This window comes from Argopecten irradians, chromosome 4 (assembly GCF_041381155.1).
Source record: "Argopecten irradians isolate NY chromosome 4, Ai_NY, whole genome shotgun sequence".
NCBI classification, from domain to species: domain Eukaryota; kingdom Metazoa; phylum Mollusca; class Bivalvia; order Pectinida; family Pectinidae; genus Argopecten; species Argopecten irradians.
The window spans coordinates 36,675,109-36,701,344 of NC_091137.1; the positions used below are offsets into that span (position 1 = coordinate 36,675,109).

The 26,236-nt window shown below is 34.6% G+C and overlaps 2 protein-coding genes across 9 annotated transcripts in view; both read left to right on the top strand.

Moving 5' to 3' along the window:
* LOC138321517 (phosphatidylinositol 4-phosphate 5-kinase-like protein 1) overlaps window positions 1-10,377 on the top strand; it is a 23,520-nt gene extending 13,143 nt beyond the window's left edge. For both annotated transcript variants that reach the window (XM_069265255.1, XM_069265256.1), the window contains exons 9-10: window positions 122-278; window positions 6,480-10,377. In XM_069265255.1, coding sequence (XP_069121356.1) covers window positions 122-278; window positions 6,480-6,987 — 665 coding nt within the window. In that variant the 3' untranslated portion in view covers window positions 6,988-10,377. The remainder of the gene's footprint in view (window positions 1-121; window positions 279-6,479) is intronic.
* Window positions 10,378-13,059: 2,682 nt separating this feature from the next.
* LOC138321519 (myomegalin-like) overlaps window positions 13,060-26,236 on the top strand; it is a 77,606-nt gene continuing 64,429 nt past the window's right edge. For all 7 annotated transcript variants that reach the window (XM_069265259.1, XM_069265260.1, XM_069265258.1 and 4 more), the window contains exons 1-2: window positions 13,060-13,248; window positions 25,774-25,844. In XM_069265259.1, the coding sequence (XP_069121360.1) occupies window positions 13,196-13,248; window positions 25,774-25,844 (124 nt within the window). In that variant the 5' untranslated portion in view covers window positions 13,060-13,195. The remainder of the gene's footprint in view (window positions 13,249-25,773; window positions 25,845-26,236) is intronic.

The following is a 26,236-nucleotide window of genomic DNA, read 5'->3' on the forward strand; positions in this document are numbered from 1 at the left end:
TATGTTACAATAAATCTTATTTCTTTGAATCTCTTACCCCTTGTGTTATGTAGGGTCTGTAGATGAGTTGATGCCACATAAGTTATATGACAATTAATGACCATTATGTTTCCATTTACAGGTGTCCAGAAAACCTGGTTTATTCACCAGTTACAGTTAGATGTGGACTTTTTCCGTAACCTTGGTGTTCAAGACTACAGCCTTTTGATTGGTCGACAGAAGCGCTCAAAACAAGGAGGAGAGAATTCCCTGCCTAATGTAGTACAGAGAGTCAGAAGGTATGAGTTTGACTCCTTTATTGTCCACATCTGAATTAAAAATTTTACGTAGCTGTTGTCTTTGCATATTACAGAGTTATCTGCCCTTATGGATATGTATCAATGAGACTATTCAAGAACCATGTGATAGCCGATAACATTTGTGCGGGACTAGTATCTCCAGGGGTGATAGAACATAACTCTCTGTAATATTCCCGCAGAAATGATGTTGGTGCAGGATATTATTTTTTGACGTCATTCCATCACCAATAGAAACAATAGTCCTGCACAAACGTTATCGGGTATCACGAGGTACGTGAATTAGTTTCATTGTGAAATATAATAAGATATGCGATTAAAAATTATGTTGTTTTCTCTGAAAAATATTATGTGATGTTGAGAAACACATGAAATAGCAATCAACATTTATTCCCAGGGGGCAGATTACTGTGATAATCAAATACAGATTGAGATTGGTCTAATATGTTGGCCTTTGTCCTCTTGAAACATAAAAAATGCTTATTTGTAACTGCAGATCTACATGTATAAATGTTGTTCTAGCTCCTTTATGATACTTTAAACTGTAATGCATTACCCAGGTATGTGTTTGTTTAGAAGTTGAGAAACAGACCAGTCTATGTTGTTGTGGCTGCATCTTTCTCTAAAATACATCAATTGCACTTTCCACATATTGATCTAGATGGTCTACATATATTTCACTTTGATAATCCCAGTTTCATGAACATTCTTTAATTTTAAGTAATTCCTTAACTGAAAATTCTCCATAGGAAAGCATTATGGAAGTTAAGTAAAGTTATGAAGCCTTCCTTAATATCTGTAATATTTTCCTGTAGAGAATTTTAAGTGAAGGGATTCCTTTAAGTTAAGGAATGTTCTTGAAACTGGGCCCTGGTACATATTATTATTTCTCCCACCATTCACTGATTTGTCAGCGGTTTTAGCCATGGGCGATTTCTTCGTCAATCCCTAGGGTATGACAGATAGCGCGCGCTAACCTTTTGAACCTAAAGACAATTACATGACGTCATGACTTCATGTGGTGTGACCGTGTCCTGCATTGTCGATGACGTCATCAATATTGACGTGCAGATGATGGAACCATGTTCATGTCGAGGTGAAAATGCTTATGTTTAGGTTAATATCTCCAACCCTATGCAAGCCTCAGGTTGAACGTTCATGAATTTCCCCTCGGGTTGTGATTTTGTTGTGATTAGGTAGGGAAAGATTCTATTAGTCTTATAACAAGGAGAACAAATGATTATTGTGGCTCATAATGGTAAAAGTCACATAATGAAAATTACAACGAAAACAAGTCTTCATTAAAATGAGTTTTTATCCTTAATTTACTCTTGTTTCTTATGTTGCACATACACTTATTTTGGTAAAACCATGCACATATGAGGGCAGCCTTATAAGTTATTTTGCCTTTACCTCCGATCTGTATTTAACATTCATTTAAAAACATTATTTTACAGTACACAAGAAGGGCATATGATTAGTTTACTTTAAAACTCTTATGTCTATAAGCCTTAGATAGTAAGTCCAATTTAAATTATCATTAACAGAGATTACGTAAGTTGGACAGAGAAGTCACCAGCAGGCAACAGTTGACCTAGATGGGCTGTGTATTATATAACACTCTGTGTATTCTACCAATCAGAAGGCAGTCTTCCCATGACTACTGATTGGTCCAAAGGAATATTATTCAATGAAAAGGGAATTTATGAATGGAAGTTTATGAATGAAATGGTCATATTATGTCTACATTAAATACACTGTACATCACAATAATGTTTAACAACACTTATGTCATGATTTTCATGTGAAATTTATAGACATGACTGAATAGCCAAGTTATAAACAAGTCATAAACATATCACAGTCTAGTTCCTCACCTTCTCTAAACACGATTCCCTGCTAAAGATCTAGTTTCAGAATTTTGTAAAGCAACTTTCTACTGAAACACTATCACTTGCCTAAAGCTTTCAGTAATAGATTATGTCAAGGTCAAGATCCAGTTTCACTTATGATTTTCGCAGAGTTAACCAATGGCATTGATGCACCATCCATGTATCAGAAACAGAATCCTATGTCAGATCTGGTTATTCATAGCCAGTTTGTACTTTATGACCTTGATGATCTTTTCCTCTGGAAAACCAATCCAAAGTTTACCGTCTGCTTGTAAGGCAAGAGCACCAGGACGAAGGTCATCTAGGTGCAGTTTGGTGAGAAACTGTCCGGTACTGCCACTGACTAGAAGGACGGACCTGTTGTCGTAGTCGGCAATCAGAAGGTGGCCACGGTAGTCGTAGCAAACATCGAGTGGCATGAATGCCGATTGCAGCGTGGCAGTTGAGGTCACAAATCTTGCTGTTGAGGTTAAGACCTGATTCTCACCTCCTAGTGGTGTGTCACGTTCATAACGAAACTTTGACTTGAGATGTTTGTCCAAGACAACGACAAACGGACTGTCATTACCACCACATGTGATGTCATCAAGGTCACAGATGGCAAGGTCACCAGTCAGAGGGCACGTTTTTATGTGATTTGGTTCCACCACAACATTTCTTCCCTCCGAATCAAATCCTGATGTCCTGAGAGTGGTTCCATCTGGTGTGTAAAGAGTTATCTCACCCTTAGTTCCTACGGCGACGGCATTGTCATGGGTGACACAGAGGCACCATGGCCGATCTTTGGTGTGAAATCTGATTCGTCCGTTGAGTGTGGGCGTCTTTCCTTTTATGACTTCACGGATACTGAGGTCAGATTCACAGCACATCCACAGGTTACCTGTGATCGGAGCCAGACTGATATCGTCAATCATCAAGTCCTGTTCAATTGTCTGCTTTACTTTCCCACGCATGTCAATCCCGATCACCTCTGTGCTTGTATCATAGGATACCCAAGCCTTGTTGTAGGAAGAGATGGCCATTGATGTTATGTTGGAAGAAATTTCAAATTTGGCTTCCATTGTTTTATCATAGACTTGATAATTATGAGGGGCCAATTCTGGCTCGGCTACTAGAACCTTGGCTTCAGTGACTCCCGCGGGATCTACCAATGTCAGAGACCCTACCATCTTCTCCATCTTATCTAATGGAAATAGACGTGGTTGGAATGCAGCTGTACTTAACTCTGGAGGTTTTGGCCGCACTATTTCCAGTTTCCGATACCTTAATTCTCTTTCTAGGTCAAACACTAAAGCACTGTTTGTTGATTGGATGGAGCGTTTGCACTCCTGAAGCTTTGAATTCAATTTCACATAGTTTGAATAGAGTTCATTTTTGTACTTTTTCAAAAGTTCTGCGTTTTCTTTTTCAAGTTTTTTGCATGTCATGATGAATTTTCGTGTCACCTTCACAATCTCTGCACGGAATTCCTTGCTTCGAAGTTTCACTGATGCTATAACACTGTCGAAATGCTGTGTGTTTTCCTTCAGTTGAACTTGAATTGCATCCATCTCTCGTTGTATTTGAGGCATTTCTCTGGACTCCAGGTTATGGGCATAGAGTTGAATGTTTTCTCGTTTGGCTGAGATATATTTTGTCATATGCTCAAATTTGTGAGATTGGTGTAATGATTTTGCACATTTTGTACAGATAAGTTCACCTTCACAATCGTGACATGTGAAAACCACTTCCATGGGAACATGGCGAGGACATTTTGAAACACCTTTCCCTCTCAGTGGCTTCTTCATATGAAGAATGGTGTTGAAGGTTGCCATGGTCGTATTTTAAAAATTCCAAAAGCTTGTTTTTAAAGAATAAATAAAAACCCACATCACATCAAAAGTCAAGAATCAAATAATTTACCTTGTTTGGATTTGTTCAATGTCATAAATTCCATACTGTTTTGTAAAATCATGAGTGTTCCTTTCTCACGTTGAATTGAAGTTTACCATTCACAAATCCTGCAACCATTGCAATGTTTTGAGTTATTCAGAAAATGTATTTGAAAGTTCCTTTTCCAAACTTAGTGCTGTCTGCCAAATGTGTGTCGTCTGCTCTGTTTTGTCTGCTCTATGGTAACTGGTGTTCCACATGCCATAAAATGTTCTTCCACAGTACCTGTTACTGTGTAAAGTATCAAATTTCATCTGACGAACTGCAAAATCATAATTCATAACCATAAACTATTCAAGCAACTCAAGTTCATTTTACCATATACAAATCCTGTACATTAATGATTGGCAAGTTTATATACAATATTGTACTACATATTTGTACCACCTCTTGAGACATACGTGATAAACAATATTGGATTGATTGTTTGATAATAAAAGGACTGTTTTAAAGGTTCAATGAACACAGGTGGTTAAGATGTCTCACAGATAGGATATTTAAACAAAAAAGATTAAATATCAATTTGAAATATTTGTCCATTGATCTTGTGATTGGTCTTTCTGTATCATGTATTTAGTCTATTGTTTTGATCTCTGAGGTGTCCGGTATGTAATCAAACTAGATATACGATACCCTATTTTGGCTATATAATATCAGGCAGTCTGTCTATAGCTTTTATAGTATATGATGTCACAGCCAGAGAACAGTATTGCTATTACAATATTTTCTATCTAGAATTATTTCTGATGATTTTGATTTTAAATGTATTATGCAATTTAGACTACATATATACACTATATAATAATTTAAGAAAAGCTGGAGTATCTTAAGAAAAACCACTGGCCTACAGTCAGTACCTGACAACTACCACACTTGGTATTCGAACTTGTGACCCAGAGGTGGAGGGCTTGTGAAAATATGACGATACATCTTAACTACTCATGCAGCTACTTATACATGGATCATATCTACTAGACATTTGTGCTACACTGTATTATGAATGTTTATTTCACCACTTTTAAATGTAATTTATGTTATAGGTTAAAATAGTATATTTTGTTGATCCTCTCCCTCTGGTGCCCATATCATTTCAGAATACTGAACGTCAATAACTGCCAGATTATTGTAAAACCTTGCCAACTTAATGTACTTCGTCATATGGATTTGTAACCCAATATACCAACTGGGATTACAAGTCCTAGCCTGATGTACTTTTACAAGTTGGGACCATTATAACCAAATGATTGAGTTGTCCTCACAAGCCCACTATCTCTGGGTCGTGAGTTTGAATCGCATGTGGAGTAGTTGCCAGGTTCTGACCGCTGGTCATGCTTTTTTCTCTGGGCACTGAGCTGCTTTCATCTAACATCTAAACCTTGTAAATCCTTAAATATCCTTATCAGTTAATAGGATGATAAACTGATCAATTGACACCATTACAGGTCTCTCTCAAAAGCCATTTTATGTCATAATACAAGATCCAAACAGTTTAGCTTCCAGAAACTATACATTTTCTGGAAAAACTCACTCTCTAATGCATATAATCATGAAATCATTGTAATGTTTTCCTTACAAGATTGAGATATTTCTCTCTAATGCATATAATCATGAAATCATTGTAATGTTTTCCTTACAAGATTGAGATATTTATGCAGGGTAAAATTTTCATGATTTCAGCTAAAAAAAAAAAAAAGACAGAAAAAAAATTAATATATTGCAATTTTAGAATTTTGCAATCTGGCCTCCAGGGTATATTATGATATAACCATGTCGCAATAATTTGTGGATGAAATTTTCAAGATCAGATCCATGTGCAAGAAAATAACTGGCTATAGAGTATCTTTATCGTTCAATCATAACTATTTTATCACAATACTAGGTAAAAGGCTTTCATATCTAGATATCAAGGATAGGGATATGCTATCTGTCAGGGTCCACAAAATGTTGTTAAACCCAAGACTTGCCAGATATTAAAGAGTATTTTTCTCTCATCCCTCAATGTTTTTATTTCAATTTTACAATAATGATATCCTGCTATTTTGAAATAAGTTCAAAGAAAAATGTGTGATGTATTTAATGCAATTCCCTTTGCAGCCTCCGACAACATAAGTGTATTGCATGGGATTAACCAGTATTACATCCATAGGTATTCCTTCCTTGCCGATTACAGAGTTATCTCCCCTGTGGGCAGGTATCAACTTTGTGAGCAAAAATTATGTTGTTTTCTCTGAAAAATATGACGTTATACTCGCAAACATATGATGTCACAATCAATACCTACCTATAGGGGCAGATAACTTTGTAATATGCCTATAAAGTATTAGAGAAATTAAAATACATATCTTTTTATAATTAACAGGTCCATGCAACGTGTTTCACGGAACTCTGTGAGTCCAATGAGAGATAACTGTACTGTGAAAAAAGTTGGAGCGTCATCCTGGGAAATAGAGATGAAACCCATAGTTCCAGAGGCTCCAGAGGAACAATCTTCATCAGATAATACAACAGGGGAGGTAACTGAAACAGAATTTTCAGAAAAGTACATTCCAAAAAGACAGACAAGTTTCCATATCAACAAAAGAACTTGTAGCCTTAAAAATCTTCTTATTCAATCCATGGAGTCCAAAACTTACCAACCTTCTAATTTACGACTTTTACCAAACTGTCAGAACCCGTTACATGTGATTGACGGTGAGGATTATAGGTACTATGTTGGAATTATTGATTTCTTCACACAATATGAATGCAGACAGCGAGTGGCTCGTGTGATAAAAACACTGAAAAATTGGACTTCGGATCATTCTACAGTACCTCCTGATATCTATGCAGATAGATTTCTGAATTTCATCAGTGACAGAACAAAATGATTTGTCAGACAGCAACTCAGATATTCTCATTTATACACATACCTGTCAAACAAATTTGACAATGACCTTGATTAGCCTTACCATTTATAACCAATCTGATTACAATACAGATCCTTATAACCGCTCCGTTCAATAGAGGATCTGACAACATCCCATAAAGGGTCATGTTTGGATGACCTTTGTCAGTTGAAAACTCCATTTTATCCCAGTATACATATTCATTTATCTTTGTTGTGCTCTTTGGGCGAGATGACTACGATACATGAAAATAATTCAAACAGCTTTTCCAAACTAATCGCCCTGAGTCAAGATTCTGGCAGTAGCACTTTGATTGGTATTTTCAAAGGTTACCAGAATGTGACCCCTAATTGGATGTTGTCAGATCCTCTTATCCAACTTAGTGATAGGATCTGTATTTTAATCAGATTGCATTTATAACTTATACTGTTCCTGTCTGTATTGTACCGGTATGTTTTTTACACAAAGATTTTTATATTTATCCATTCACCAACAGTTGATTCTAGTCCTCAATTAAAACAAACCTTTTTATCATTTATTTACTAAGCACGTTTTAACTATGAGTGGTATTAATGCCTTTTAACTTTCACATCTGGGGCAATTTGCTATACTATGTAACCAAAACATAAATCTGGTATTTAAACTGGGATAAGGTTACTTACTAATTAATGGATGTGGTTTTGGGTATTGTCGTATTGCACCGCAAATAAGACTCCTCCCAAAAATAAGATCCCTTCTGCAAATAAGACTCCTCCCACTAATAAGACCCCCCCCCCCCTCTCCTACACCCTATCAAATAAGACCCCTCCCGAAACAAGACCCCTCCTGCAAATAAAACTCCTCCCACTAATATGAGCCCCCCTCAACAAATAATACCCCTCTCGCAAACAAGACCCCTCCGCAAATAAGACTCCTCCCCCTAATAAGACCTCCTTCAACTAATAAGACCCCTCCCACAAATAAGACCCCCGCCTTTTTTCTTTATTTACTATAGAGCATCTTGCTATTGCCATTTGACTGACAACTTTCACAACAATGACAGACATTCAAAATCCAATATGGCAGCCCAATAGATCTGTATAATCAGGCAGATCTATATACAGTATTGTCTGCATATAAATCCCCTCTTCATTTTTACCTCTATTTCTTCTCAGGGAGAAGGGGGGTTGTCTAATTTTAGTATATAGGTTTTACTTCATCATTTATTCTCAAATGAATAGAAGGAAGACATAATTATACTGATATGTACATTCGTTTTAGTAGCTTCAAAATTTTCATCATATTTAACGTTTCATTTCATGTTTTCAGGAACATTTTTTCTTTTATATGGCATAACTGAATTTGCAATATTTCCCAATTTTATATTTTTACTCTGAAGATTTGTTTATCCTCAGATTTAATAGTGAGATTTAGTAGTATGTTGACATGGTTTTCGTGTAACTGCAATTTTGACACGATTTGACATGATTTTGACATGAGAAGTTACTTGAAATCAGTTCTCCAGTTGTATTCCTGTATGACATACATATACAATATACTGTATAGATAGCATTACAAGAATGATTTTTGGCTGAAAATAATATATACACTTTTTGCACAGATTTCTTGAAAATTCCTGTTGGACTTCACAGCATTTTTTTTTTTTTTTGTACCCTACCTGGGTACATTATAGGTCCTAATATTTCTGAAAGTGCTCAATAAGATTTTTTCAGAAGTTGTAATCTAAGGTAGATAACTCTGTGTTACTTGTTGCCATTACAAAGTAATTATATTAATTAAAGTGCTAATACATTTTTTTTATTAGATTGTTCTCAAGTAATTTTAAATAGGTTTAACAAAATGTTATGCTATTTAGCTTTTATGAATTGATCAGTATCTTATAAAAAGTTTTTTTTTTTCAATATCAACAATATAATTCATTTGTGATTGTTTATTCCCAGTGCTGTTTAAAGTGAATAGTTGGGCAAAGGAAGGCTAAAGTCGGTAAAAATGGTGTTAAGATATTCAGTATAGTTTCTTATGAAATAGCAAAATAAAATTTCCAATCGAAATCGCTCTGAATGTGAAGAAATTAATTTATAGTATAGGAATCCTAAAACGTCCTCCCGACTGGTTATATCCGTGTTCACATTTCCATGCAGCCTTGCTTTCAAAGAGTTGGGCAATGTATTTATAGAACTATGCTAAATTTATACGGGGCTTTTCCAAAGTTTCATTGATCAAAATGGACAATACTTTATAAGATAAGTAGCACTTGACCGTAGTTTTGATATGTAAGGACTCTTGGAGTACCAATGAAAGCATTTACGCTGATTTTCTTTTCCCGACTACTCACTTTAAAAACAATAAATAATCTTTATACTATTTTTTTATAATACACATACCAGGTATATATACATGTATTACCGCGGTAACTTAATTAAATGTCTTATCCTTATATATTATTGCTGCAATTATGTATCTTAATTATGGTATTATGAAGAAACAGCATAAGATTAACATTTTTCTGAAATAAGACTCGCTTCATTTTCGATTCAAATACTCAATTTGTAGATCAGAACACTTGAAGTTGTTACAACATAGTAATACTCATAATATTGTCTTTGGTAGAAAAGTAAAATGTACATTTTCATTTAATTTTTGATTTTATCCTTGTACTGCACAACATCTCATACTATATAAGAGAAAAAATAATTAAAGATACATGTATATTCTAGAATGTACACTGTATATCCATGCAGTCCTGATAGCGCCACTAGTAATAGCCTGGAGGCCTTACCCATAATTCCTAACCTATCCCAGACTGGTTCCCTTCCCTTAGTTCTCTACTCTCCGCCAGGCTGCGCTCCGCTCACTAGGGACCGGTAGCGGGTAACCATGATGATTTTTCTGATTGGTCAATCTACATATCCGGTTCGCTGGCATCACTTTTTTTAGACGTAGGAAACCCCTTTACGCACGAAGCGACGGATCTTAACCTAAAGAATAAATAATTCATTTGAACAATACAAAAACAAAAGTAAATTAGGTTTTCAGTTTTGAAATTATTTCGTGCGAACAGAGTTTAGGGTGCTTATAGGAACGACTTTAATGACGTTATTTCTCTTAACGGAAGTAGCCGTCTCCATGATGACAAATCATGCGCAGAAATGATGGGCACTCTGGAGTAGGAATTCTCGCTCAAGATGGTTTCTCGCTACTGGTCCTCAGTGAAGCGTACGTAAGGGAGGTAACTGAGGCGGGAACCAGTCTAAGCCTAACCCACCGCTAGGAATTATGGGTAGGGCCTCCAGGCTACGCCAGTAACTGATAAAATATTCATGTATATATGTAACCTGTTCCACAATAGATACTCATTACCTATACATTAGCAAATTTCATATGTAGGTTCCCCTAGGACCCTAGTTGTGCATATTGCATTTTGGGACCGATCGGTCAACAAGATGGCCGACAGTCGGCCATCTTGGATTTTGATAGTTGAAGTTTGTTACCGCTATTTCTCAAAAAGTGCAGAAGGGATTTCTCTCAAATTCCATATACAGGTTCCCCTAGGACCCTAGTTGTGCATATTGCATTTTGGGACCAATCGGTGAACAAGATGGTCGACAGGCGGCCATCTTGGATTTTGATACTTAAAGTTTGTTATCGCTATTTCTTAGAAAGTACTGTAGCGATCTGTCTCAAATTTTATATATATAGTGTGTTTGAAAAAGTTTGAAAAGCAGGGAAAAGATCCCTCTTTCCATTGTCAGACCCAGATCATTCTTTGGTGGGCGCCAAGATCCCTCTGGGATCTCTTGTAAATTTTCTAAGAACTTTTGATTTTTTTGAAGTACAAATCTTTAATTATGAAGATTTAATTATTTAAATTTATTTGTCGTAATTGACTTAATAGTAAAAACTTTTCATTTCTAACAGATTTAAAAGAGTACATGTACAGTGTATATTGTGCCCAAAGCAGCTTATATTAAAGAGATTCTTGATGGTGTATATCTTTGTATCTTATACATCTATTTTGTACATTTTATACATAACTTTTGTGAAACCCTTTTTCATCAATTGTATTGGGCTTTTATATGATACATGCTGAGTAATTCATACTTTTATACAAATAATTTAAATAAACATGTATATCTTTATGCACTTGTAGTTAGTTGAATACATGAACATTTTTTCTTACGCTTTTTGCTCAAATGGAGTTTTAAAGAAAGATTCTTGTTTGCTCAAATGACTTTACATAATTATGATGTAAAAACGGTGTCCATACGTGTGCTATATTCTGGGTTAAATGGTTAGTTGGGAGAAAACCCTTGAAGACCAATGCTACCAGATTTTTTAATTTAATTTGATTATTGTTGTAGAGATATAATAATACATGTGTCATGTTGGATTTTTATCCGGTTAAAAAACAAGCCATTATAGTGAGGATAAGTATACAAATAGCGATACATGTACAAAAAATGGATATGTCCCCCCATAGAAAAATTTAAAAAAAAAATGATTTAAAAAATTATTATTTTTTTCTTTAAAGATGCTCCACCGCTGACAAATGGTATTTTTTTCACTATTAAAACAGGAGCAGACGATTTAGTATTTTTCTTCAGTTACAAAAGTTACTTACTTTAGACCATTACCACCATTGAAAAGTTTGAGCTTCTAATTTTACTTCACGTTTAAAAATATAAAAAAATAATTAATTGCATCCCGAAAAAATTCTGTGCCACTATATCCTATATGGAATGAAGTACTGATTGCGCATGCACCAAAGGCGAAGTAAATTATTTTATATTATTTTTTGTGTTAATCATATATATATACACCCGATTAAACACCAATTATTGTTCAAATGATGAATATCATTTATGCTCTGTCGGCGGTGGATTTTTTTTATTAAAAAAATGTTTACTAAATCAATATAATATGTTACTTCAATTCATCCATGTTCAAAAAACGTCCATTTGTGGGTTTCCTTTGAAGATCCTCTAAGAAAAAAGTGAGCCAATATTGTATTACTTTATGGTACATTTACGCTAACACTGATGACCTTTTGTTAATGATAGACATTTTTCTCCTTCTTAAATGTTGCAATGTGGCCTTGTAGGCAACAATTAAATGTTAAATGTGCTGAATACCGATGGAATTTTCAATGTTGAAAAGATGAAATTATGATTTTTGATTTTATTTATATTTGCTGAATTGTTAAATTTTGGATTTTATTGATTTATTAGGAAGTGCTCATCTTTGTTGATTGATGTAGTTCAAACTTGTGTAACCAAGAAAAATTACAGTTATTCGATCATTGTGATTTAGATTTTGACACTGATATTGTTTTGTTTGCTTCTCACAAATAATGGTGTATTGTTGTTTTTTCCTCAAAATGTTTGCAAAAAAGCTCACCGGTATTTTTAAATACCATATTTATTCCATAAAAATAGTATAATCATTACTTTTTTTGCAGTTAAGATTGTCAATTGTTCTTAAGTTAAATTTAGAATAGTGTTGTGTGAATTGATTTCTTTAAATTACCTTATAAGTAACAGTTATAAAGATTTTTTAAAGTAATGTGGTAGAATTTTTTTTATATTTTAATAATTTAAAACTTGTTTAATACATAAGTAATGTTTGATATATGCATTTATGTGTTGTGTATATTTAAAGAAAAAACAACAAACCATTTAATGTTTTAAGGCAATACTTACATGTTTCATGTATCATATTCATTAACATCAAAAATTGAAAATGACAGATATATCCTAGATATAATTAGGGAATTCAGAAATTTTAAAAATAATTGTAATTTATTTAAATTTTTTACGTTTTTTTTATGTTTGAAGTTTTATTTTGATTTAATTAGAAAATACAGACATGTTCTAATGGTGTATATGGTTATTTTCATATAAAAAATGCAATATACAAATAAAATTATTTTGAACAATGTGAAGAGTTTATCCTACATATCTTTGAACGAGTTACCTCCCTTATGTCAAAGAAAGAAAGCTGTCGGAATCTCTTGTTACTTTACTTTAGAGACCATCAAGAAATAGAGGAGTTCCGCATTATGTTGCGCATGCTCCAATGTATTATAAACAGTTTTGATTTTAGCGCTCATATGGAAATGTTCACAACATGACTAAGATAGGATGTAAACTGCATATTACTTGAAAATGAAGACTAAGTAACTACTACGATAATGGATTCAACGAACGTGTACGACCCGACACTGCCATTGGATCTGGAGGGAAGGTAAAGTAACAAAATAAGTGAAAGTTTCCGGTCCTTTTACGTGGAAATTCGTGCAATGTTTTGATGAACTTTTCTAAAACATTCAGATATACGATACTTTCTACATATGCTACCAGACAATGATATAACATTTGGTTTATTATAACGTAAATGTCTTTAATGACGGTATATCTATTTAGACGTTTGACAAGTCATAATAAAGTTTACCATCAACACTGTACACAATGGACACGCCACACGCAGGATGCTGAATTTACGTCAGTGATGCTAGGCCTATGGTGGGTCGTCTCAAAACTAGACGGAGAGAATACACACAATATTTAAATCACAGTGACACCATGTAATATGACTATGAATACTTTTAGAGAGCTTAATTAATAACAGTTATTTAAGATAACAAAAGATGCAAATGGAAATACATTATTTATGATTATATTTATGCTATAATTATATCAATGCCTATCAAAAATAACTAACATGTTATTTGAACCTCCACAGCAAATTCTTTTTTATTTTGATAAACAAATACAAAGAGAAAAGATTACCTACCTTACTTAGCGATATTTTTTATATATTTAGAATAGAATTTTCCTTTTACTAGTTTCAATAAAATAGGGAGGGGAGGTGGGGGGGGGGGGGGGGGCATGGAACGAATGGTACATTTTGACATTTTGGTTAATGTGCATGCATGAGGCAGGGACAGTTTTAATAATTTTGGTCAGCAGATAAACCCTAATCATCACCATTAATTATTCACTTCATTACCAGACTTGCATAACCTGGACTGGTGGTCCCAATCTTTACCACTTTTGAAGGAGTACTGGATTTTTTTCTGTAAGATATATCTATCCTCTAGATAGTGTATTGATAATATGTGTGTAACTTAATCATGGCCTCTTCATATTTAAATACCCAGTCGTGTTGAAAAATGGGGCAGTCATGCTTATATGTATTCTGTCAGTAAGAAAGAATTGATCTATGATTTATCTACAAAAGGTAATGAGCACTAGGATTTGGCAAAATGTTCATGGGATAATAACAATTTTACAGTTTTATGAAATTGATTATTGTAGTTATTTAATGAAGTAGTATGAAATTATGCATGTGAACTGTACTAAAGGTAATATATTATATATTGAGAATTGTCTTTAAATTATGGCTGGATCAATATATCAATATACTGATACATATCGGTTTTCAGCAGTGTATCAAATATCGATACACAAACATGCTGTATATTGCTGTATTGTTTTAACAACTCCCCCTACTGTTTTCGTTATAGACATAGGATGGATTAGAAATGCCTTTTCATAACTAAAATACGAATTGACAGCAATTAATTAACACAGATGATAAACGGAATCAAATGTTTGCTAGATTTTTTCCTGGTTATGGAATGTTTTATCAAAATTGTCTTTTATTGTCACAATAGTCAAAACTCAATGGTCAACTGAATTTGAAAAAAAGGTCCAGTGTATTGTCAATACATATCGTTTTAGACCTTCCAATACCCAGCCCTACTTTAAATAGGGGAAAAAAGATAGTTTAATACCTAGCAATGTACAATACTGTGCTCAGTATGTCATGTGTACCTATTAATATGCAGTTGCAGCTATTTGTTTGTCTTAATATGATTTTTTTTTAAAGAAGTCAAATGATTCATTTATGATTGATTATAAAAAAATGAATATCTGTCAAAACCATAACAAAATTTTAACAATAGGGACGGTCTACAATAGTTCACCTCAAATATGAATTTATTTCATTGCAAGATTAAAATATAGAATCAGGTTAGAAAGTTTGTTACATGTGCCTGAAATCCTGGATTAGCATCGCAGCCAGTCAAAATACTTAAAAATCGATATACATGTATATCCAAATGCAAATTGGTTACAAAATATTATCCCAAATCACTGTCACAGATATATACAATGTCCCAAATCAGTTAAACGTTGTGTACATTTATACTTATAATTACTAGTCTAGTTTGGGTTTTATTCATATCATTTGACTGTTATTAGAGTAATAGGTCTTTAGTATTTTTGACAGATGTGTGCATCATATATAATGTTCTTCCCCTACAATGAACATGATATATACAATTAGAATGCATATGAATGTGTATTAATAAGAAAGGACTCAATTTTGCCCTGGGGGTCTTAATTTATTAATTATTAGGTTAATACTGTATTTTATGAATATTTGTTATTAATTGATGGAAGGCAGCTGTGAGAACAAATAAGTTTTAGTGAAGTTGGCCTGTAATGGTTCATGAAAGTGATCCCCATCTGACAACTTCGAATCATTCAATCTGCCCTCAAGCTACACTGAGTTTGGTTTTGAGATGTTCCCCTGACACCCCTTTCCTGTGTAGTCTACAATGATAGGTATGATCAGCATCCCCCTAGTACACACATGCCAGTTAGACAAATGTGCCACTGACTGGGGGAGGGAATGAGGTAATTACAGTACTGAAATCACAGCCATCCCATCCCATGTGTCTTATGATAGTAATCAATGCCTAATCATTCATCATAGCTGTTCTGTTTAGTGGAAAACTACAGGAATAGTAAACTAGTAGTCAGAATAACGAAAATAATTAAAAGTAATTTAATCAACACCAAATTCCTCAAATTAGGTTTATATGTCGGAATGACCTAGCTATTATAAACATTAATATTCTTATAGCTGCATGCATATGCTTGTAGATTTGCCAACAGCCATGGCCTCTGTCTCTAGCTATGAAATTTACTTGATGAGTTTTGTCTCTGGGAGACTGCGACCTGTCTAGATTTGTAAATTCCTAATCAACTTTATAATATATACACGCAGCTTGTCACTATTGATATATACAGCTTATATATAGATCTACAAATTGGATAACTACAATATGAATAATTCTTCGCTCACCATCACATATAAATGCCAAGAGTGGTTATATTCGTATTTTTTATCACATTGTGGTAGGTTTCAAATTATGCAATTAGTTTCAAACAAATCTCTGACATTGGACAAATTACATTATGTTTGTACCCTAGCTATCAGTCTGATGTGATTATGAAACTTGAGACATGAAGGGAAACTGGTCTGACATGGATGTGAGGCAGCTAGTGCAGATGGAAAGATTCCCAAACCACCTGCTGTAGGGGTATATTTATACTGACCTAAATATTAATCTATAGGAGAATCTCTTGTTTCTTCATCTATACACAGAATTGTTTGATGCATCTGATGAAAGGGGGATAGTGGATAAATCTTTGGTCCAGTGGGAAATTATGGGCTTTATCAATATTTAATAACATAATGTCTTGTTACTTTTGTGGCAAATTACAAAAAATAACAAGCCACAACTTAACCTTTCACAACGAATTCAAAGAACAAAATGATGAAAGTATTTCTGTAAATTATAATATATACCGGTACTCATGCGGTACTTTCTTTTTCACTTCTTTATCTCATTAAGAAATTATGATCATAATGATTTGAATCGTTTATTTCAATTAATGTCCTGTTAATTATATTGGTTATAACAGGCAGGGTCATTTAAGGACATGTTTGGTTTAGAAGGTTGAGGAAAGTTGGCAGTACTGGGTTGTGGGAGACTATAATTTACCATATATGGCCGACCATTGGTTAGCTGCTAGCTCTATATATACCCCTAAATATAAAGGGATTGAGCAATTTATATAGGATTCTTTTCTCCACGAGTCCTAGACAAAATCAATGAGTTCCAGAATACAATGCGAGTCCTCGCAACAGTGCATCCTCTGTATTTATTTCAAATACATGTACCGGGTATATCATTCTGTTAGAATCTGATTCAAACTCATGACCCAGAGTTCGAGGTGGAGATCAACAAATATTCAAAAATGATTTGAAAGACAAGATGTTAGGTGGAGATCAACAAATATTCAAAAATGATTTGAAAGACAAGATGTTAAAGATTGATTATTTATGACATGCTACTTGCATTTGACCAGATATCATTATTTTAGGACAAATATTTAAACACAAATGATTTACTTTCATGTACATGTATATATATATACACCAGCTGGTATATACTTCTTATTTCATCTAGATCAACATCACTTGACTCTCAGCTGGCTGTTTGCAATTGCAATTGTCTATACCTATAAACTACAGGATAAAGTGATTTGATTATTGATTTTGGTTTTGTCTTTAAATTTGTAATCCTGCAGCAAGGCCCGTACATATATACCGGTAGACAATTGAAAAGACGGTAACATTAATTCATGTGTATTTCCATTTTTTCATCAATTTTGTTAACAAAATTTTAATGTAATGATTCAAAATGAAAATGATTTTGGATAAAGGTGACAGTTACAAAATGGGTCTACTTTGGTTATATTTCAACATTGAATGCATTGAATTTACTTTTGACATTCAACATGTTCTGACTGCCTTGCATATATATATATATATACTGATGTCTATAGCAGGGAAAGGTTATGAGAATTTAACTGTTTCACACATATATTCATTGTGAAATGTTGTGGAATTAAGTTTTATTAATTTGGCTATTGCATGCATTTGCTTTATGTTAGTATATACTATACAGAATTTAAATGTATATAAATGCCAAGTGATTTCTTTAAGGAAAAATAAGAAAAGGTACATTACATAGATACTATAAATAAAAAAGCTTTTTCGAGATGGTGCGTGCAGACATGTACGTATACATGTACTGGTCTATCTAGGTTTTTATCTTTGTATAGCTATGCGTATAGGGATCTGGAGACTGGAAGTAGGTGATCATGATGACATCAGGAAAAAGAAGATTACAAACTAAAATGTTACAATTGTTTTGAACACAGTGACACTTTTGCACACAGACATGCATGCATGAATACCTGAGTCTGGTCTGTTTGACTATGTTATCAACACCACAATCAATGATCGATATTTCCATGAAAAATGAAATTATAAGCAACTCATGATCATATTTTAGACACTAGCAATTTGTTTGAGTCCAGTCTAAATAGAGAAGTTTAACAGTAATTTGGAAAATAAAGTCAGCAGTACATGTAATTACTAGTTTTCGTTTCATTTGTTTAATTCAAATACATTTCCATGATAATTGGTCCATGTTTAATTTGATTAGTCAATGCTAGATCACTGTGTGTGATCAATCAATGCTAGATCACTGTGTGTGACCAGTCAATGCTAGATCACTGTGTGTGATCAGTCAATGCTAGATCACTGTGTGTGATCAGTCAATGCTAGATCACTGTGTGTGATCAGTCAATGCTAGATCACTGTGTGATCAGTCAATGCTAGATCACTGTGTGAGCAGTCAATGCTAGATCACTGTGTGTGATCAGTCAATGCTAGATCACTGTGTGATCAGTCAATGCTAGATCACTGTGTGAGCAGTCAATGCTAGATCACTGTGTGTGATCAGTCAATGCTAGATCACTGTGTGATCAGTCAATGCTAGATCACTGTGTGTGATCAGTCAATGCTAGATCACTGTGTGATCAGTCAATGCTAGATCACTGTGTGATCAGTCAATGCTAGATCACTGTGTGATCAGTCAATGCTAGATCACTGTGTGTGATCAGTCAATGCTAGATCACTGTGTGATCAGTCAATGCTAGATCACTGTGTGTGATCAGTCAATGCTAGATCACTGTGTGTGATCAGTCAATGCTAGATCACTGTGTGTGATCAGTCAATGCTAGATCACTGTGTGTGATCAGTCAATGCTAGATCACTGTGTGTGATCAGTCAATGCTAGATCACTGTGTGTGATCAGTCAATGCTAGATCACTGTGTGATCAGTCAATGCTAGATCACTGTGTGATCAGTCAATGCTAGATCACTGTGTGTGATCAGTCAATGCTAGATCACTGTGTGATCAGTCAATGCTAGATCACTGTGTGATCAGTCAATGCTAGATCACTGTGTGTGATCAGTCAAAGCTAGATCACTGTGTGTGATCAGTCAATGCTAGATCACTGTGTGTGATCAGTCAATGCTAGATCACTGTGTGTCAGTCAATGCTAGATCACTGTGTTGTGATCAGTCAATGCTAGATCACTGTGTGATCAGTCAATGCTAGATCACTGTGTGATCAGTCAATGCTAGATCATGTGTGATCATCAATGCTAGATCACTGTGTGATCAGTCAATGCTAGATCACTGTGTGATCAGTCATGCTAGATCACTGTGTTGATCAGTCAATGCTAGATCACAGTGTGATCAGTCAATGCTAGATCACTGTGTGATCAGTCAATGCTAGATCACGTGTGTGATCAGTCAATGCTAGATCACTGTGTGTGATCAGTCAATGCTAGATCACTGTGTGTGATCAGTCAATGCTAGATCACTGTGTGTGATCAGTCAATGCTAGATCACTGTGTGTGATCAGTCAATGCTAGATCACTGTGTGATCAGTCAATGCTAGATCACTGTGTGTGATCAGTCAATGCTAGATCACTGTGTGTGATCAGTCAATGCTAGATCACTGTGTGTGATCAGTCAATGCTAGATCACTGTGTGATCAGTCAATGCTAGATCACTGTGTGTGATCAGTCAATGCTAGATCACTGTGTGTGATCAGTCAATGCTAGATCACTGTGTGTGATCAGTCAATGCTAGATCACTGTGTGTGATCAGTCAATGCTAGATCACTGTGTGTGATCAGTCAATGCTAGATCACTGTGTGTGATCAGTCAATGCTAGATCACTGTGTGTGATCAGTCAATGCTAGATCACTGTGTGTGATCAGTCAATGCTAGATCACTGTGTGTGATCAGTCAATGCTAGATCACTGTGTGTGATCAGTCAATGCTAGATCACTGTGTGATCAGTCAATGCTAGATCACTGTGTGTGATCAGTCAATGCTAGATCACTGTGTGATCAGTCAATGCTAGATCACTGTGTGTGATCAGTCAATGCTAGATCACTGTGTGATCAGTCAATGCTAGATCACTGTGTGTGATCAGTCAATGCTAGATCACGTGTGTGATCAGTCAATGCTAGATCATGTGTGTGTGATCAGTCAATGCTAGATCACTGTGTGATCAGTCAATGCTAGATCACTGTGTGTGATCAGTCAATGCTAGATCACTGTGTGTGATCAGTCAATGCTAGATCACTGTGTGTGTGATCAGTCAATGCTAGATCACTGTGTGATCAGTCAATGCAGATCACTGTGTGATCAGTCAATGCTAGATCACTGTGTGATCATCAATGCTAGATCACTGTGTGATCAGTCAATGCTAGATCACTGTGTGTGATCAGTCAATGCTAGATCACTGTGTGTGATCAGTCAATGCTAGATCACTGTGTGTGATCAGTCAATGCTAGATCACTATGTGTGATCAGTCAATGCTAGATCACTGTGTGTGATCAGTCAATGCTAGATCACTGTGTGTGATCAGTCAATGCTAGATCACTGTGTGTGATCAGTCAATGCTAGATCACTGTGTGATCAGTCAATGCTAGATCACTGTGTGTGATCAGTCAATGCTAGATCACTGTGTACATATCAGACCATGCGAAATACGTCGGTCCGTCGGACAATGTCAGGTTAATTTGCCGTCGGTCCGGAACCGTACTGTAAAGTTCCGGACCGACTGTCCGGTTTTAGAATCTACCCGTGTCATGGTCCCGAACACGCTTGAAAGTTTATCATAGCTGCCGCCATGTTACGATATTTCGACGGGGCTATACCCGTCAAAGCTTTAAAGCGTAGGGCTTAAACACCGGAACGAGAAGCTAAAAAACAGGCTTCTAACAAGAAGTACGAGGAAAAACGACCTTCTCGTTGTGTTAGTAGTAAGTGGCAAGACGGAAGACCATGGCTTGACCTCGATTTCTCCACTAACTCAATTACATGCAAAATCTGCATCGAACATTATCATATGCACAATACGAGTACATCAGCTAACCTGAGAGGTAATAACACTTTTGTAACAGGTTGTAAGAATGCTAAGATCTCGGCTGTTGTTGATCACGAAAATAGTTCAGGTCACAAAAAAGCGGCGGAGCTCCAAAATAGTAATAGTTTTAAGAATAAAGGGTATGGATGAAATGACTGTTTGAAATTTTGTTGTATTTTGTTGACAACATTGCCAAACACTACAGCTGGATTAATCTTCTATACAGGAAGACTCTTATCACCTGGAAATAAAAATGTAATAGTATTGTAAGGCATGTAATGTATATCAGAGACAGACTCAATGTCCGGTAAACCGTTAAATTTTGTCAGACCGAAATGTCCTGTGAAATTTTTCCCGGTCTGGTAAACATTCAGAGTTCACCAGACCGAATGTCCTGTGAAAAAAAATCATATTTCGCATGGTCTGTACTGTATCATTAGGGAGGGATTTAGATCACTGTGTGTGATCAGTCAATGCTAGATCACTGTGTGATCAGTCAATGCTAGATCACTGTGTGATCAGTCAATGCTAGATCACTGTGTGTGATCAGTCAATGCTAGATCACTGTGTGTGATCAGTCAATGCTAGATCACTGTGTGTGATCAGTCAATGCTAGATCACTGTGTGATCAGTCAAAGCTAGATCACTGTGTGTGAATGCTCACATCTTGTGTGTCTCTCTCTCAGCAGTTCTAATTTGTCCACTTCAGTTTGCGATTGGACCTTGTTCTGGAAAGCCACTAACATCCTATATTCTCTCTTTCACCCCCATCCACACAGTACACCCATGCATGCATGGCCAATCACCCCCTACAGTGACTATCTATGGCCCATGCATATGCTGTGACCAAATCTAGAAACTCCTGTAATTATAAATATGATCACCAACATCTTCTGCCCTGCTAGCACGTAGACTACTAGCTATATATATAGCAGCCCTAGATACCCAGCCTTGCTGGCCAGGCTGTATTTGACTTCTAATTATATAAATATTCTCCTACCCTCATCAACATCATCTACATGTACAGTAGCTCATCATGTTTCTTCTCTTTGTTTGGTGTCACTGCCTATAAGTGGCCAGGGACTACTACTGTATTTGGCCACAGGAGGCACCAGCTGTCATATTGATGATGCCGATTACAGGAAACAAAGCCAGAAACAGCACAATATCTGTTGTGTAATCATGGAAAGTGAATGGAACAATTAAAGGACAATTACAAAATGTTTAACAACTGCACTTTTAATTGAAAGGACAGATGTTCATGAATATCTGGAAAAACAAAAGGTCAGATATTCATCATGTTTCCATCAATATATTGAATATTACTATATATTATATTGCACTAGTAGTACTCTCTAGATTTGTTTATTTAATTGCATATTTGATAAAATTGTTTTATTGAATTTCTGATCATAGCTATAAAGATTAAATGATCATGATATTTATAAAAAACTTTCATAAACCATTTATGCTGTATAAGGATCTTAAATGAATCTTTTATGAAATAAATCTAACTACAAGTTTTATTTTTTGTAAGCTTTTAAGCTTGGCAATCAAAAATTAAAACTTGATGGTATATATTATATGATCAAACTAGATAATTTGCATAATTAGTTACTTGAAAAATTGTTATGATTGATTGCTCACTAATGTCAAATTTGAAACAATTCCTGATAACATGGCTAAAACCTGCAAGTATAAAGATGGAGTTTTATACAAAGGTATTCAGTACTGTCTACATATGTAAAAGTTCTATCTTGTGATTCCGGATCCCGGATTAATCCTTATCAGCAGGAGATGACCATTAATCTCCTATCAATACATCAGAAGATGATTAGAGGGACGAGGATTCATATGTCCATGGATTAAAGTAAAATAAACACCTGATCCTGTTGTAAAAACTAGGTTAATATCTTCTTTAAAAACTGTTTCATCAGATGTTGGCAAAGCTATCTATTATTAGCTAGCTATAGTGTCAAACAAAGTTACTGGCATGTTTGATTTGGTGAGAACAAGTACTATAGTCTTCAGTTTTGAAGCAGAATATAAATAGTTAATTGCAACTTGGTGGGGGTATATAGTTAATGTTCTATTAGGTATATGTGGGCCTACGTTTGTTGTGTTCAATATTGGTTGGTTAATTACATATATTATAATTAGATATAATAATTTATTGATTAAATATTTAATATGTTAAACTGTAAATTAAAGTAGCTGGTAATTAAATTTCGCCGGTGGTATATTTTCCTATATTCATGTTTTCACTGAAATCCGAGAATATTAATTCAACACCAGCGAATTAAAATAATGAGAAACTCATTGTCATACCAAAGAACAATAGTTCTATAATTATAAGAATTACAGGAATCAGTGAACAGTGAAATTTAATCTCTACAAATTAAATATTTCTCAATAGAAAACAGCGAAATATTGACCCTGCATATTTAAAGTGCTTCGAAGTCTAATTCAGGTTTTATACTACACCTATACTGAGACTTTGAAAATCTAAGGCTTATGATCATGATCATGACTGGCTACAGAAGTTGTGAGATACAAATAAATATATGTTAAAAATAATTATTTATAATTACATATATCTTTTGGGGTGCACATGTTTGTTGGTGCCATATTCTTGAGACATTTGGGTTCGGTGACGTCCCTGATAGCGTGTGACCATGTGTGTGTGGTCGTGTGTGGATCCAGATCCCCAGGCATACAATCACCTCCAACATGACACTTTGTCTTATCAGATGTCCCATGGTAATGTACACCAAAGTTCACGGGCTAGAGTGATTAAAAATAATATACACATGCTCCTGATATGATCGAATAGGTCTCTATTATCGCAATCAAGTTACACCATACTTGATGAAATCTTGTGTTATTGTGATCTCCTAGTGGGATCTCGTTGATTAATCAAGGTTAATATTAAAAAAAAGATCATTGTGGAGACAAATCCAATATGCTACCTGTATACAGTTACACCTAATTATAAGCACTGTGTGGCGACAATATATATACTGTACATACCTGTAATGTATACTAGTACATATCGTTATTAGCTCCACATCACATGTTGCTTTATTAATGTTAATTAATTAGGACATGTACAGAATAAAAAGTGTTAATGCTGTACAATGATAATGTATATATAAGCATTATTACCTTTGGATGAAGTTTGTTTTGCTATTTTCTTCAATTTCAACCATATTGATTCAGCTCAGACTTTATTTTGAAATGATTTAAACTTATTAAATTGATCTTTATAATTTTCTAAATGGTACATAAATATTCCCCAATATGTGCTAATCCCATATATTATATATATATCTATGTACAGTGGACCATTAAATTGTCACGTAAGAGTTACTCCCCCATTACTTTGTAATCGATGAAAGGCTTTTATGAAATATACGTGTATCATAATAAAACTTTGTTTGTTGTGTTTTATGGGTGTTTTTTTTTATATCATTTTAACAATATTAAATAAACATATTTCTTTTTCAAAATACAAAACCGAAAGCCATCATTAATTGTGTACTATGTATGCATATAGCCATGTATCCCACTCTTGATCTGTCGTACGGCAAATTACATAATGATAATGTATGTTTCAAAATGCCTTACTAATGATCAATATCATCTACATTCTTGGCATAAAAAACTATGATAACAAATGGTTGTGAACATTTTAAGAACAACACACACAAGTGTCATTTGGCAGTGTGACTGCAGCTGGCCTTGGATTTTCTCGGCACGTGGCGACAACAAAATTGTCCGGATTATTGCGGGAATTTATTAACGAAAATTACATTCCGGTCCCAAAATGGAGTTCCAGATTCGGAATCCGAATTTCCGGACTAGTGAGCTGTATAAACAAAGTTACGAAAATCTGTTACCTGACATTTATCCCTGACATTTCCGTTCGGATTGTGAGTTTTCCTGACTATCGGGGTCCGGATTATCGCGGGTCCACTGTATATATATATTATCTTCAATACCACTATAATACAAATATATATGAATGAGTTTGTGTTTCAAACCGATCTACTTCACTCATCGTCGGACAGGGATTTGTTTATGTGCAGATACACATTGTACTAGCTATATCTATATAGACTGTAAGGCCTGGCCCCTGGACCTTATCAATTCATCCCTTTGTATCAGCAAAGGGAATCTGCTTTTCAGAATTCAAATGACTGCATGGGAATTCACGTGAATGAAGGCAGGCTTGTAGATTTAAATGTCTGACAAATTGTTAATTGTTTCAGTCTTTCAGAGCAACTGTAATGAACAGTTTTAAGCATTGTATTTTAAGACTATAGATATATAAACAAAATTCATAAGAAAACATCTCTCCGATAATTGTTGTAACTTGTATGATTACATTCATTTAAGTCTATAGAACCAACTATTAAAAGAATATTAAAGAACATAATTGGTAGACAGATAAGACTTATTTTCTAAAATGTTAATTATATATAAGTTTTGTGATTAAGGTTCATGTATGTTTAGAAATCGTGCATGCCTGATAAATATAAAGCTATTTCACTTTGGAAATGGTTGATAAAATGAATATTTCCTTGATTCATATATATTTTTGTTTATTTTTAGTGTCAATCCAGATCTTCTGACAGAAGTGACATTCGGGACCCATATGGAGTATCCAGATGGATCTGTACCTAGTGAGTGAATTAACGGATGAAAGCTGAAATAAAGTTGTCAATTTTGTGATCTATCTTTATAGAATATCATAATATTAATAATTAGGAAGAATTATGATTGAAATAGAGGCTGAATTAATGCTCAATTTGATAATTATTTACTATCTATCACATATCTAATGACCACATGGACAGGGTTTGTATATATGATTGAAATAGAGGCTGAATTAATGCTCAATTTCATAATTAATTACTATCTATCACATGTCTTTAATGACCACATTAAATTCGAATCTTTGTTGATTCTGATATGTTGGTTAGTACTCAAATTTAAAATTATTCTGTATAGTACATTTGTATATACATGTGTACATATATAACATATTATAGTATTGAATTGGATATGGTATCAC